This window comes from Wasmannia auropunctata, unplaced genomic scaffold (genome assembly GCF_000956235.1).
Source record: "Wasmannia auropunctata unplaced genomic scaffold, wasmannia.A_1.0 LD336076.1, whole genome shotgun sequence".
Classification (NCBI taxonomy): Eukaryota; Metazoa; Arthropoda; class Insecta; order Hymenoptera; family Formicidae; genus Wasmannia; species Wasmannia auropunctata.
Window position 1 is genome coordinate 1,261,370 of NW_012026814.1, and position 15,399 is coordinate 1,276,768.

The 15,399-nt window shown below is 43.0% G+C and overlaps 1 protein-coding gene across 1 annotated transcript; it reads right to left on the reverse strand.

Moving 5' to 3' along the window:
• Positions 1 to 77: 77 nt before the first annotated feature.
• LOC105449486 lies at positions 78 to 12,215 on the reverse strand. The gene is made up of 5 exons (XM_011688741.1): positions 11,940 to 12,215; positions 7,061 to 8,533; positions 6,860 to 6,958; positions 5,952 to 6,716; positions 78 to 3,071 (listed from the first exon to the last, which is right to left on the reverse strand). The coding sequence occupies exons 1-5, from the start codon at positions 12,213 to 12,215 to the stop codon at positions 2,754 to 2,756; spliced, it is 2,931 nt and encodes a 976-aa protein (XP_011687043.1). The 3' UTR covers positions 78 to 2,753.
• Positions 12,216 to 15,399: the final 3,184 nt, after the last annotated feature.

The window sequence follows — 15,399 nt, forward strand, 5'->3', positions numbered from 1 at the left end:
TTGCTACTGAATACAAGTCGTTTCACAAACAAAGTCATACAGATTAACACGAGGACTTATTAACTGTACGCTAGTGAATGTCTTCAAGTAATTTCATTTTATTAATAGGATCACATTATCGCAGATTCGTTACAGATAATATTTATTTACATTAGAGCTAATTTATTTAAATAAATCACGATGTCGTCTATGTACAAATATGTCGGTGTGTGTAATCGTAAAACAATAATTAATAATTCTATGATGATAAGACATATCTAAACTAGATAAAGTATAATACAGCGACAGCGCTTCAATAACCATCGGTATCGGGAGGATATGCCGCGCCCCCGCAGCCCGTTTAACACGCTCTTTCTCGATTTACGCTCGTTAATTAAAGGTATAAAAATAATAGCCTCCAGTCGGCAGCGCGCACGATGATACGGGCACTAAGATCCACCGGCTGACACGAATAACAATAATATCTGAGCATTCTCGCCTGGCGTCACGAACCCCATTGTACAAAAAAAAAGGGAAAAAATGGACAAGGAAAAGAGCAAAATTCACCGAATGCGCATCGGTTCCCCCGCGTTCGTCTCCGCCGCGCGTAAAAAAGACATTTAGGCGCTAATAAAATAATAAGTAGAGTCCGTCAGTCCTGTGGCTTACACCTTAAACTATATGTTAATCACATGTTGTCGCGGTTATTTTATATACCTAGAATCACAGGCTCCGTCTGTGATTATTATTCAGTGTTCACAATCGTCATTGTTAGTTATATAAATAATTAAATTGGTTGTTTGAAACGAGGAACTGTGTAGTACATAGTGCTCTTTCCGGAGTCGCGGGCATTGTGAGTTTATCGCGGACTGAAACGCGATTCCGGCGAATCCGTCCACGAATTCGACGAGCCTTCCTTGTAACGAGTGAGAGTTAACATCGCTCACTTTTTTTATCACCCACAGTTAAAATATACATTGTACGAGCGAAGAACGAATGAACAGCGAACACGAAATCAAATTTGTTAAAAAAAAAAAATTATTTTTTTAAACATATATATTGCACTCTATTCGTTCTATTCGCATTCATTGTCCGTTCGTTGTTCATGCATTCGATGTACGTCTACCAATGTATACCCGTCTTATTGCGTCTAGCGGACGAGCGCACGATAATTAAACAATGATATGTGTTATCTTTCGAGAAAGTGTGAGTGGAAAGCACTCAATATTTTCCGCGTTCGATGAGAATTTCAGCGTCTGCCTTGTCTTTCGAATTTTTCAACAGTCACGCATTTTTCGCCCCAATCGCAGCACAATACTTATTCGTATCGTTCGACTAAGCTCTGACACAAAAAATCCGCATTAATTATAACGCGCGCAAATAAATAAGAAAGCGATTGATCACAACGTAGATTCAAATCGAAGATAGAAATGCTAAATGGAATACGAAATTGCAGCTGTGGAATGTGAAATATCGGCCTTGCTATCCTCTGTTGCGAGTTAATAAATCCAATTGGATGTTTCCACACACCCGACTGCTAACGACACTTCTGCTAGACCAAAAGCTTTTCGCTTAAGGATAAAAGAGATAGCAAATGTATTCGTGATAGATACATAAAAATTAGCGGTACGCAAGATGTACAAAATTTACAGAATTGCGAAGTCACCGAACGTGGACCAAGTAATCGAAAGTTTGATTAACAAACTCATTCTTGATGTTGGTTAGGTAAACCAAATATCGTTTACATGTTAAAAAAAAAAACAATACCAAACATAACATCAAATAATATCGAAATGAATAAAATATAAGCGCTTGCCGTTGCATTTATTGATATGCGACTCTAGAAAGTAATTCAAAATGTTTCTTAATTGATAAGAATTATACATATACCTCTTGATAAATTAGATATATGTTTTACACACATATACGAGAAATCCGAACAAAAATAAAAAAAAAAAACATATTTCTGCTCTCCTTAAAAGATTCGAAAAGAATTTTGATTATATCTCGGTATGTGTGTATGTTTTTTACTTTTATAAATAAACATAATATATTTATTGTAGATGAATTTGAAATTTAACCACAATTAAAAACATGATGTATTTATTATATCAATTTGTGAAATTTGACTTTCTATTTTCATATCGTCAATGAAAGTACTAGATAACTTTTTAGCATTTTTCTGCGCGATTACTATCATCAGTTACATTAGTTACAAATCAATGTACCTTCGTGATGCAGGGCAATGTATCATTTTTACTTTTGATTAGATAGCAAAATTGACTGCTAAAAAATCTCCGTCCATGTTATATAAAGGTGTATGAAATGCTTTTTAAATGCAACTCGAGGGAAGTACACAGTGAGTCCGGCAGGGAAATTGATATTGCTACACTTCAGTTTAGAATCGTTGGATTTCTGTCCGTTTTTTTTTTTTAGAATCACCACAAGACGCGATTCCTGAACAAATAAAAACGAAAAGACGTTCAATATTGAAAAGGCACAGAATAAGGGTCATTGAGAACGCGAGTGTGTCACTCCTCCAGCGCGTCGTATCTCCTAAACAAATATGTTTCACGTGTCTAGAATTCTGTTATTTATACATTCGCGTACGCGTCGCGTGACACGTGATAGCGAGTAAGGCCGCGTAGAAGCAGAGCCGGTGGTACGGTGTGAAACAATGGAAAGAAGCAAGAGCAAAGTTAGTTTTCACTCTACGCGACTCGCCATTTTTTACTAGCTTCGCATTGTAACATCGACGATCGGCGCAGATTCATTCAATCCTCGTTCGAGATCGGATGGCATTCGAGCGAGTCGCACTCGGCCAGGGCCTCGCCGCGTCGCAGAGGGAACTCGTCGGTTAGCAGGCTCTCCGGCACCGTAGCCGCCGAGTCAATGCTGTCGAAATAGCGGTGAGGCCACGCCGCCGAGCCCGTGCGGAAGCGCCTGGTGGGCGAGCCGATTATGAATTCTACCCGCGTGGAGCCGGTGACGGACGACGTCTCTTGATTCAGGGAGTCCGGGTAGAGGGACGAGTCGCTGTGCCGGAAACTGCTGTTGGTCGAGCACCAGGAACTCGGTGGTTCGGTGCAGCTCTGGAAGATACAAAGAAAGGTAAGTTAAGACTGTCAGGTCTCAGTTGAGACAAATAAAATGCGCCCTGCTGCCGCTGTTCTATTACAAGCGCGAGAGAATTCTCCTGCCGAGAAACTACAGCATCGTCATTAGAGATGCATCGTCTTGGAGATGCATCTTAAAGAGATGCGCGACAAAGAGATTAACTTTGTATTAATACCCAAGAATTTAGAACAGCCGGTTTTACGATTCAATTTTGCACAGTGAGAGAGTTGACGGGGAGAAAAAAATTACATGTCAAATGTAGGACGGTATACACAATTTGTAGAGACACTGATATTACTGGCTGTTTTAATGCTGAGGTATCAAGATCTGTCATCCCTCCTATTTATATAACATGATGTGTATATATGTGGGCAAAAAGTAAAACTTTCATACGAAGCGAATTTACTACGTAATGACTTGAATTCGAAATCATAAGAAATGTAAACGTAAGAAATCGTGGTAACTGAGTAAAGAGAGCGTCTCATGAATTTTATTAGCGAATGGAACACACTGTAAAATGTAACATCGTCTCGCGCGATATTGCCGGATAAGATGGACAATGAACCGCAAGACCAAAAAAAAGCAGGTAAGCGTGTGGTCGATTCATTTTCCCTCAAAATCGTGATTATGACTGTAATACAAATCGTGACTACGACGACTCTCTCTCGGGTTTTTTTATGTTCCGTATACAAGCAACGTTAGCAAATAAGATCAAATGTCAGCAAACGAAAAGAGCAAACTAATATATAACATACAACATATATTTGAGAGCGGGAAGGAAGGCACTCGATAGCGCTGAAATGCTGCTGATGATCAAAAAAAGGTACGTGCCAAAAATAAATGTTTTCTCCTCTTTCTCTCTACCTACGTCATGAGAGTAAAAGATGTTTGAAAATATGTACCGGTGAAATGTACGGGGGTGTTGAGGTAAAATGGATATGCGACGAATCGAGCGTGTAATGCTTGTGTGCGTCTTCATGGGCGAAAGAATGTGGAATTATCTAAAACGTTGGCTGTGACATCTCTAAGTTTTTGTCGAGCGGTCGGTCTTGCTTCAGCCAAACTTCGACGATGGATGCATAGACTTTGATCAAATGTTCCATGATCGGCCGCGCATGCACGAATCAATGAGTTCTCGTAAATAAATCGCAATCGCAAAAGAGAAGGAAAAGCGGCAAAATCCAAATCCGTGCGAAATGAATCCCTTCGTAATGCGATTTTGAGGAAGTGTAAAAGATCGTGTGTTTATCTGGCTGTGTTTTCTAACACTAGCGTGGGATCGTTGAAATCTGCTTTTAAAGACTCAGAAATTAGAGCTAAGAATGTATGTATGCTTTTAAAGACTTAGAAATTAGAACTGAGAATGTATTAGTTTCTGTTACTGATCTAAAATTTATGTACGTGTAGAATTAGCAGTTATCTCTCGAGAAAGAGAGAAAAATAATTTCGTTCACGAAGTGAAAATTAAAATAATTTTAAAAGTTCGATTTTACTGTAACAGACTAACACGAGCGATTAATGTTCTAATCTCTATTAGTTCTACATAGTATTCCGACAAAACGTTAGCATATTAAAATTACGTTATACATTCCGAAAGCTGAAAAAAAAACTCTCATGTTATTACGCGAGAGTTTGCTCTGCAAATATATTTGTTTGCAGAGACAAGCGTTCTTACTACTGATCTATCCGCAATCTGGAAGAAACTTTATTACGTGCGCATGCCAAAATCCAAGTGAGAGAGCGTTCAAACTATGGTGTATATAATTCTACCGGTGTGGGCAAGGGAGAGATGAGAGTGGATTGAAAAAGACAAAGACTACAGCTCACCACATCCAGGAAAGAAGCATCGAAGCAAATGATAATAAAAGAAGCATAACTTACGAGAAAAAACCGGCGGCACGCGAGAAGGGGCCACTTTCTTTCTTTATTGGACCGCCGTTGGGGACGGGCTCGAATGCACGCTCGCCTGCCCTCCAGATCAGACTGATTTCGGTATGGTGGACGGTCGGGCGGGCGGACAATTGGTTGGTTTTAAAACAAGAATCAGTCGATTCGCTCGCTCGAGTCTCTGCACGTTATTGTTAGAGATGTGTTTTTTTTTTCCAGGAACATTCGGTTTATGCAGGCAAAGATAGTGGCTCAGCGAAAACGGAAGTTCCGTTCCTGTACGATCGTACATCGTTGATACCGTGTCGAAGTCCGCGTTGGAAATCATAGAGGAGGGAATAGAATAGGATGAGGGCGTAGGGGGAGGGGAAAGACTCCACGGGAAAAACGGGAGGAAATGACAGCGTTATGAAAGTCCGTGCATTTGTATCATCGCAGGAAATCGTACCAGATACATCCTCGATAAATGTACGTACTCTCGGTATTGCCAGCTGATATAGTCACTGTTACGGTTATTATGTAAGGATGTGACGTAACAGTAATGACAGTAATAGTAGTAGTAGTAGTAGTTACAATGGCGAGAAGTACAGAAGTGAGACAGTTAGCAAGATAGATACAGAAGGATTCGTCAAGTGGAAGCGACGACGGTAGAACGACGCCGTTTAGTCCGTCTAGCCGATCTTAATTTCAACGTGACCAAAGTCAGTGCGGGTCGAGGCGAGATACTTATACGGGAAGTAAAAAGGAAAGTAGCGGTTTTCTAATTTTCGTTACAAAGGGTTAAGAGAGTGGACTCCGAAGAGGGAATGATGTTGAGCGGTGATTGTCCCTAAGATAGAGAGAGAGCGCGACTACAGCCCGTCGTCCTGAGGAAGAGAAGGCTTGCCGAGAGCTCTCTACTATACCGGGCCGTTGGACAACGGTGACTTCAGCCAGCTGCTCCAAAAGAATTGCTTTACGGGTCGTACCTTGCCGTTCTCGGACGCATCGACGGACGTCGCTGCGCGCGCCAGGCTGTGGGAACGGCGTGCGGGAGCGGGCGGTCTTCGAGGGGGAGCGTTAATCGTTCCCGTGTTGGGCGAGGACGTGCCGACATTGTTGTTAGACTCCAACGAGTCACGGGCGCGGGACAGCGAGGAGGATTTATTTAAGGAGTCTCGGCTGGAATTGTTACGCGGCAGGGAGCGGTTGTTCAAGGACGACTCCCGATTTGTTTCCTTGCCGCCGCCGCCGCCGCCGCCGGCGCTACTGTTGCTGCTTCCGTTACCGCCGCCCCTGGACAGACTCCTATTGCCTAGCGAATCTCGGCTGGAGTCGCGCGGTTTCGACAACGACTTGCCGCCGCCATGGCTGTCGCGACTAGAATCACGCGGCGGTCTTGTTAGCGACTTGAGCGATTCCCTGCTGTCGTTCCTGCCGTGACTGGACGGTCGCGCAGGCGTCGTTGCAGCAGTCACGCTCGTTGTAGGCGTCGTCGATGTCGCCTTGCCGCTTGCGTTGCCGGGTAAAGGTATACGACTAGGACGCCGCCGTGGCGACGGTTTGATCTCTACCGGCTGATGATGGTCCCGCGCGGACTCCGTGCTGCTGCCAGGCTCGAGGCCGCTTTGCTCGCATCTGGGCTGCTCCAGATCCGCCTCGGGCTCGGTTTCCGTTGGCGGTCGTTGTTGAAGACGCTCCAACACGCGCACTCGTGCCCGCGTGCCTTCCAGTTCGATATTTCGTTCCTCCAACTAAAAGAGAGATATCATGTCATTTTGATATTATAAACGATTGGTGTGATTTCTTTATAGAAAAATGTAATGCAATATGACACACTTTTTTAAAAATTCTTTTAATTAAAGTTGCTACCCAGCGACTTTTGATCGCCACTCACCTGGAAACGCAAATCGTCATTCTCCTCGCGCGCTTTATCCAGTCGCTCCGAGAGAGTTTCTGTGCTCTTTTTCACTTCATCTAGCCTTTTTTGTAGGACCTGCGAACGATAAATTGTCGAGGGATTAACAGATAATGACCACAAGTTTATTCCTTTCACTTTTTAAAATAAAGGATGCATTAGAATAGAAACTAATTTTACCTGATTATGGACGGTAGTGGTAATTAGGTGCCGCTGAAGCTCAAGGGGCGAGTGCTCGCGAAGAATGGCCGCAATCTTTCTTGAGTCTACGTCTTTCACGTGAGTCACCCTGGTGGGCGAGACCAGGATGGAATCGAGCGCACCCAACCTGGCTCGCCTTTCATTCACGTTCGCCTCAACGTCGATGTCGACATTGCGCATCTCGTCATTGCGCCCGACGACGTCCAGCAATACATTCTTGTCGATGGTCCTCGTGCGAAAGCGGCTCTTGTGAGCCTTGCTTCCGGGACTACCGGCGACCGTCGCAAACGCCGAACTCTTGCTCTTGATACTAGTAACATTGGCGTTCTTCGGCGAGGAAATCACTGGTGCGATAGGTTGCAGTCTTTGAACACCCGGTGCCAAAATGTCCGCGGCGTTCTCGGTCAGTCCAGCCCGCAACCGATCCTCCAGACCAGTCTTTAGCGCCGACAGGGCGGCCAATTCCGTCTGCAGTTCTTGAGCCCGGACACGACTCGATATCGTCTCCGCCTCGAGCTCAGCCACTTTGTCTAACAGCTGTTCCTTCTCCCGCCTAAGAGCTATCACTTGCGGGTCCCTGCTGTCCTGCTGCTGTCGATCGACACTCCCGTCGTCAATGACGTTGCAGCCGATCGTCCGGTCGGCATCGCCGAGACCGGTGATATTCCTCACAGCCTCGAGCACATCCGTCGACACCAGCTCGTCCGTCGCCACGCTTTCTAGACGACCCTGAAGGCACTCGACCTCCTCCCGCAGCCGGATCCCCTTGCGGTGGATCACGTCCAGCAGGTTCCAGAGCTCGTCCTCCGCTTCGTCCAACGCGTTCGGCCGGGGACTGCTCGCTCGCGGCGCGATCGCCGTCGAGGCGCTGTCCTTCGACGAGGTCTCCGTGCTGAAACCGGAGTCCTGGACCGTCGCGCTGCAGTTGTTCTTGGTGCCGCCGCTGTGGGAGTTGCTGCGGCTTCTAGGCAGCGACGAGGACGAGGATTCACCACCACCCCCGCTGCCGCTACCACCGCTGCCGCCGCCGCCGCTACTTTCGCGCGTCACGCGCCGCCTTATCTTGCCAGGCTCCCATTCGCTGATCCTCCGCGAGGACGGGCTCGACAGCGGCAGCGGGATGTGCGAGCTCTGGGTACAGGTGGACGACATCACGGACGCACCCGCGGACGCCGTCGCGGCCATCTTGTGCCGGAGGTTTGGGAACGTCTCGATGACGAGGTCCCGGAACTCGAGCAGGGCGCCGACCTCATTCTGCAGTTCCTGCAGGGCCACCAGGGACTTGGCTTGCTCGCTGATGAGGTAGTGGAACGGACCGGGGCGCAAGGGCATGCAGTCCATGCCACCGACGCCGCCGCCGCTGCTGCCGCTGCCGACGCCGTTACTGGCACCGACGACGTTCACCACGACACCCTCCGTCGAACCGCCGCCGCTGCTATTGCTGCCGCACTGCTGCAACAATCAAAAAGAAATCTGTCTCGTAATGTGTCTAAAATAGAGGAATGCACAATTACAGAAAACCTACTTTATACAATTTACAATTCGCGGATATAATAATGCTATGTGCATCATACAAAAAGAATAAATTATCATTTTTTTATTCGTTTTTCACGACAAAAAAATTATACGAGTACTTTCTTCTTCTAAATTTAAAAATAATTCCTAATAGATATGGCGTTAATTTTACAAAACTGACTCTCGTAATACCTATTAAATGATAAATAGAAAATGTGTTAATAAAAGCTATTAAAATTTCTAATTTATTTATGAGTTCACTATCGCAAATAATTCAATTGCCAAACTTTCTTTTCATCGTTGAAATCGACGCTGAAACGACACTTTCTCATCATCTGATCGTTTTCTAGTACTACAAGTCTCGAAATGAAGCCCTATGCGTGACGGTGAAACCGCTTTCCTGCGCGAAAATAACATACTCGCTAATCCTAAGTGAGACTAACTGTTATCCGGACGTGCTAGTAATTCGCCAAGGTACATCTTCTCTGATGCACCGTCTCGCCGCCGCGCCGTCGCATCGTTCCTTTCGGACACACCCGCCCGGGAACGAACCGTGACAGCAGAAATTACGTCGATAATCGGCGTAATTTATCACATTGGAAAGTGTAATTTCTATCTCGTTCCCGCGAGAGACCGAGAGCGTCCTTCCATTATTCGAGGGACGTATCCAATATCTCACGCTCGTGGCAAATAGATACCGCAAAAGCTTTCACGATGTACTTCTCAGCAAAACGGACGTCATTTATTTAATATATTGCGTTAGATTGATGCCAAGGTAATCAGAGAATCTCTTGAAATTAATTGAAGAATCAATCGAAATCAATATTAGGAGTTCTGCACAGCATTTTGTGCTGTATTACGTAATATGGAGTAAGTTATTGGTACTCGATAAGTTCAATATATACTTAACCCTTTATGGTCCTACATTGAATTGAACTCCATATAATACATTGCGGTAGCCTATCAAATAAATAATTCTTTAGACATTCAAATCTGTGCGCGATTATAATCAGCAAACTGTATTTTTGATGTTTCCAAAAGTTCTCCAAATAATAAAAATTCTTTGATTCGTGAGATTATAGTCGACAAACGGACGAATTAATTTTTGCTCATTCGCGACTAATTTAGTTTAAACTGAAAAAGGATTACATACATACAGTTGGTTTTAATTTTGCTCCTCTTATTGGAGTTATTGGGATGTTACGCGTGAAGAGCCACGACTTTGCATTTGCGAATGATCAAATCTACGTTTTGAATAGCCTGCAGTTTTATTGTCGTGCGCAACAAACCTTAATTATCCTTCGGAGAAACACTTTACGGCCGAGATTACCAGATTACTGCGAATTCTTGAAGCGTAAAGATTCGGATAATTTCGCATACATTACAAAGATCCCTGCGTTCGCATAAGCGAACACATAACGCGGGTAATCAGATACGTCTGTTGTATTATAAAACGGCACTTAGCTTTTAGAGCCTTCCACATGCCGCGATTATCGTTTTCCTGATGCACTTCCGGCAATGAGAATCGGGTTATTGGAGCCTAATATCCGTTTGTTTCTCTCGCGATACGAAGGAGCAGCTGCTTCCGGACGGACACCGCGTTTGCGCCGAAAGTGCATACCAGGATATTTCTGGGAGCGATAATTACTGATTATGTTAACGAGGCGTGCAACGTCATACAATGTGGTTCCTACTTTCACTGGCACGTACCGCGCGCTGGCGATAATGAGAAATTCGTACGATCGGGCACAACCGACGCAGATCGCAAAACGATCAGCCGGTGATCGCATCGACGCGGCGATCATAAAGGCCCGATTCTCCTCGCCGGATAATTCCGATTCAGGCCGTCGTGTCTAACGCGGCGTAATTTTCTTCCTAATTATCGCGATACGCAACTTTCACCGGTTGCACACCCGATGAAGAAGAATGCGGCCGTTACGTTACACGTTAACGGCCGGTGACTGCGTTGGATATCGCGACGCGCGCGAATCCAATGTTTTTTAATAAGCAAAATAATTCGATCCCCAGCCAGAATTGACGAAAAATTGAAACACGCATTTTCCCTCGTAAAACGGACACCTACGTGCGCGTCTTGTGCAGTCGAAAGCGAGATACGAAAGTGAGTACTGAAATGCGGATATGCGTCCGCAGAGACAATTAGTCCATAATGATATCATCCGGGAAAAGCTAAGTGTCACTGTTACTTTTCTTCTAATCTGGAGAAAATCAGATGATGTATCTCGCTAGGCGTGCTTGCATATCTACATAATTACTATATCCGTCCAAGGATAAGAGATTTCTAAGTAGGTTATCATTATTAATCGGTGTCAATTATGACTATATAAACCGTAGTAATATATTCTGGCGTCTAACGATATGTAATAAATAATGCGATAATATTAAGGCATCTTAAATCTTTAGAATTAGAGAACATGTTGAAATAATGACGAACAGTCATCACAACATCTATGATGTCGAGTCCATCAGATAGTACTTTAAATGTTTCAAGTAAAAAATCCGAAGTCTATATATACAGACACAATTATTATATGGTTATTATATACATATAAATTAAACAATTAACTGGTTATTATTTAGATTACGTAATTACTAAAACTAAAACTAAGAGTTAAATAGTTGAGAAGTCAAAAATAATTTTTCCAAATTCACGGTTGAAATTATTAAATTGTTATCTTATGGGATATATATTGCCAAAGTACAAACATACGCTGTCTCGCGCAACGGTGTCCACTGCTGGGAAAGAAAGTGGAAACCTCCCATGTAGCGGATATACGTTTCACGCCCCGTTATTTTATTTTATCTTCGTATAATTCGCATGTACGATACCGAGGACGCCGACGCCGCGCGGCTATGCGCGATACGCGCTACCGTCACATCTCAACGCAGCGTACGATGCGTGACGCGTTTGATTAGTCAAGCGGCAAGACGGCAGGAAAGTGCGAGAGAAAACGGGGCTTTTGTGTCAAAGTCTTTCTCGAGGTATTTCTCCGTCGAGCGACAAACGTCGAGCGAGACGAAGAGCGGAGGACATGATACTCAATTTTCAACAAATCGGATGATTTACAAGCTAAAGAAAATATAATGGGATGATCTGTGTATATATCATCGCGTATACGGATTTGGGGAGGTTAAATTGGAGAACGATCAGTGAAAGCTACGCGCGAGCAGCTCGTCACTCTTATCTTAATTTAACATGGCTAAGAATTGTACTTTCTCATTTGCAATTCTGTGCTTGTATATAGAATCGATATTAAAAAAAAAAACTTTCAGTACTAATTACAGACTCCGTTAATGCACGAGGAATTTTTCTTCTATTCATTACTTGCACAATCGGATTATCTGTATGGTCACCTCCGCTTAGCGCTTTAAGCAGTGTGATGTTGCAACGTGTTACTGGCGGCATAATGCGGCGTCCCCGGCTGCGAGGAAACGGATCCCACCTTTGTCCATGAACGGATGATTCACGCCGAGCTCGACAGACGGTATCGTACCTCCGGAACAGGGATCGTTTGCCACCGACATCTTTAAGCGAACTCACCTTTGTGCGCTCGTTCGAGGAATCGAAAGGTCCTTCGAAGTCGTGCAGATAAATATTCATATTTTACAGCACTCTTGCAATTAGATATCTGACAAATATATTCGTTCGTTGGGGGAACTTAGTGATTCGGTTGGCCATTCGTATTCGAATCACGATATATCAACCGTATTTAAACAAGTTCGATCGCTTTATTCGACGAGTCAAGGACTCAACATGAATTACCTTCGAGTACCTCTTGTCGCACAAGAAGGTGTGATACAGTCTATAAATCACTTCAACAATCTCAAACATATAGAGCCTATAATTTTTGCAATAACTTATAAATAATAAACCAACTGACATCTTAATTGTGATACACTCTACAGAGAACAACTTGCAGAACCACTTGCAATTAATGTATAAAATGCTCAGAGCGAATTCCTTCTAAATCAGTTTCTGAATAGGAAACTGAATCGCAAAATATATAACAAAACTTTAATATTTATATCTTTAATCTTTCATACACCGTAAATAGACTTTACAATTTTAGTTTTAAAGCATTTACTTTAAACAAATTTACTTCAAAGTAAAATTAAAATTTGCAAGAAATGAAGATTTTTCTTCCCTTTTTCGTAAGATTTCTTCAATTTGTCTTCATTTCTTGCAAATTTTTAATTTTACTTTGAAGTAAATTATTTACTTCAAAGTAATATATGTATGTATATATATATATATGAGTAAATTTTTTTTAAGTAAATATATATGTATATATATATATATATATATAGGAGCCTTTTTGTATAATCAGCCTCTTTGCAAAAAGACGCCTTTTTACATAACGCCTTCGAAAATGGTTTAGATATATATATATATATATATATATATATATATATATATAACGGATACTGACATATATATATATATATATATATAACAGTCAATGACTGTTTCGGCAAATCAATTCTCTCCTTCGACTTTCGAAGGCTGTTCGGGCACGGCCTCCGCATTTTCCGCGACATTCACCCACACACGTTTTCGCCATTGTTCCCCCCGTTAAACGTGCCGCTCCTTTTAAACGCTTATCGTTAGAAGCGACTTCGGGACAAGAACGTCACGACAGCGGATCTTTATGCGAGGTCGTGGCACAATGCAATAAACAAACTTTTAAATGAGCAACGGCGACTTCCCCGACGAGCACCCTCACTCCTGTAAGAAGCCGCACCGATTGAGATATCGGATCGATTTGCAATGATTTACGAGAGCGACTCGTAGATGACAAGCATGTTCCACCCGATGATCGGCCCCTTACGATCTCTCGATAAAGCATTATCGTCATCAGACAATTTATTCCGTTCACGCTTTTCGTCAAGAAACTAATGCATGTCATCTCACGTAAGAAAAGAGCTCCGTTATAACGTCAGTATAACGGAGTCTAAATCTAATTTTCCGAAGCATTTAATTATTTAATAGAAAAACCTTATAGATAAAAAAAGTAAGAAAATCTATAACAAAGACAAGTGTGTATAAATCAGCGTTAAATTTAAATAGAAAGTAATAAGAATCTTATTTTAGAAGAACTAAAATTCTATATTAAATATATCAAAATTCTCAAAATGGAATGCTAAGAAAAGTCGAATTACCGAAAATTGACTTGTCGCCTATTTTATGATGTTACTTGCAATTAAATATCACAAGAAGCTCGCATCTCTTGATAGGATATACGGTGGCGAAATTAATTTGCGTATCGTTATTCACGGCCATGAGTTAAGCGGTAATGGCTAAAGGGGTGAGGTTGTTTATGAGATTGTTTAAGACGAGCAAGGCAATATTATCATTAGCGCGGATAATTTATTCGACGCGTAAATCCACGTCGATGGGCCAAACTTTTACAAATCAGCGCTACGGAAACGAAAGAGAGAGAAAAAGGGAGAAGCGCAGGGAGGTTCGCCTGCACGCCCGAGGGGCTCGCGTGATTTATGACGCGTCGATGCTAATCTCAAGGCCTCCACTTCACCCTGAAAAAACATTGCTTCCGATAAGGGCAAGGGCCTGCACATCGACACTGCGTCGAATCGACGCTAATTGCGAATTTATTTACAGCCCCGATGATTTTCCCCGATACATTGCGAATTCTGTGACGTTAAATGTATTCTTGATTCATAATTCTGAATATTAACTATGATTAATTAAGATTCTAAACCTCGATCTAAAATTTGTATGCAGATATTCAATTGATGACAATGCATCTTTATTAATTATAATCATTGCATTCGACAGTGAATAGCAATTCGTTCTGTCTATATGCTTACTTATTTTATATAAAAAATTTGTTTAAAGATGCAAAGATCTTCACAAAAATATTTCTAAGTTAAAATTAATTCTATTATAAAATCCGCTCAATTGTTAGAAGATTGCTGTCCGTATGAGCCATCTATCATAATCAAGCATCGAGAAATTGAACGAGAAGGAATGGAAATCCTTGTTCGTGAGCTCGTGACTCATGAGGAGCTGATGCTTATATCGCGGCTTTTCTTTCTTTCCAGCCTACAGGATAAGCACCACGGGCGGATCCAAGCGGGCACGTCCACGTGCAACGTGGGGCCCCCGCACGCGGTAATCATCCGTATAATAATGGCTCGGTCGTTGCACGCGCGTGTCACTCCTATAAGGAGCGAGCTGATGCCTACGCGTTCGCGCTGCTACTTTTTTTCCTCCTCTATTCGTGTCTATCCGCGTCCGCGACTTTACGAGGAAGAGCACAGAACGGAAGGGAGTAAAGCGTGATGCAGGCGTTGAGAGAGAGAGAGAGAGAGAGAGAGAGAGAGAGAGAAAGGAGGGGGGGAGAGAAAATCCCGTCCGCCTCCACGTGTTGGCGCGCGTCGTTTGCTCCGCATGTATATGTACATTCGCTCGCCTTCGACTACGCTAAGTGAAGATCTTGATGTAAAGGGCCCGTGAATCTCTCTCTTCCCCTCTCTCTCTCTTTCTCTCTTTTTCTTAGACGCCCCACGTGTTGATTGCGCCGACGTGCCCCGAGGTCGCAGCGCGCACCTAAGCGTACGCGCCTTGCTACATTTGTATCGCGATATAAATAACCTGACGTGTCAAATTGAATTTTACTCGACGAGCAGACGATTAATAATGAGCTTTGTTTTACGCTCTCGCTCTACAGATTAAGAAAATGAAAAATATAGGAACGAAGTCTCTCTTTCTTCAATATAAGGACAACAGTAACAATTTTCATAAATTTATTATAACTATTATT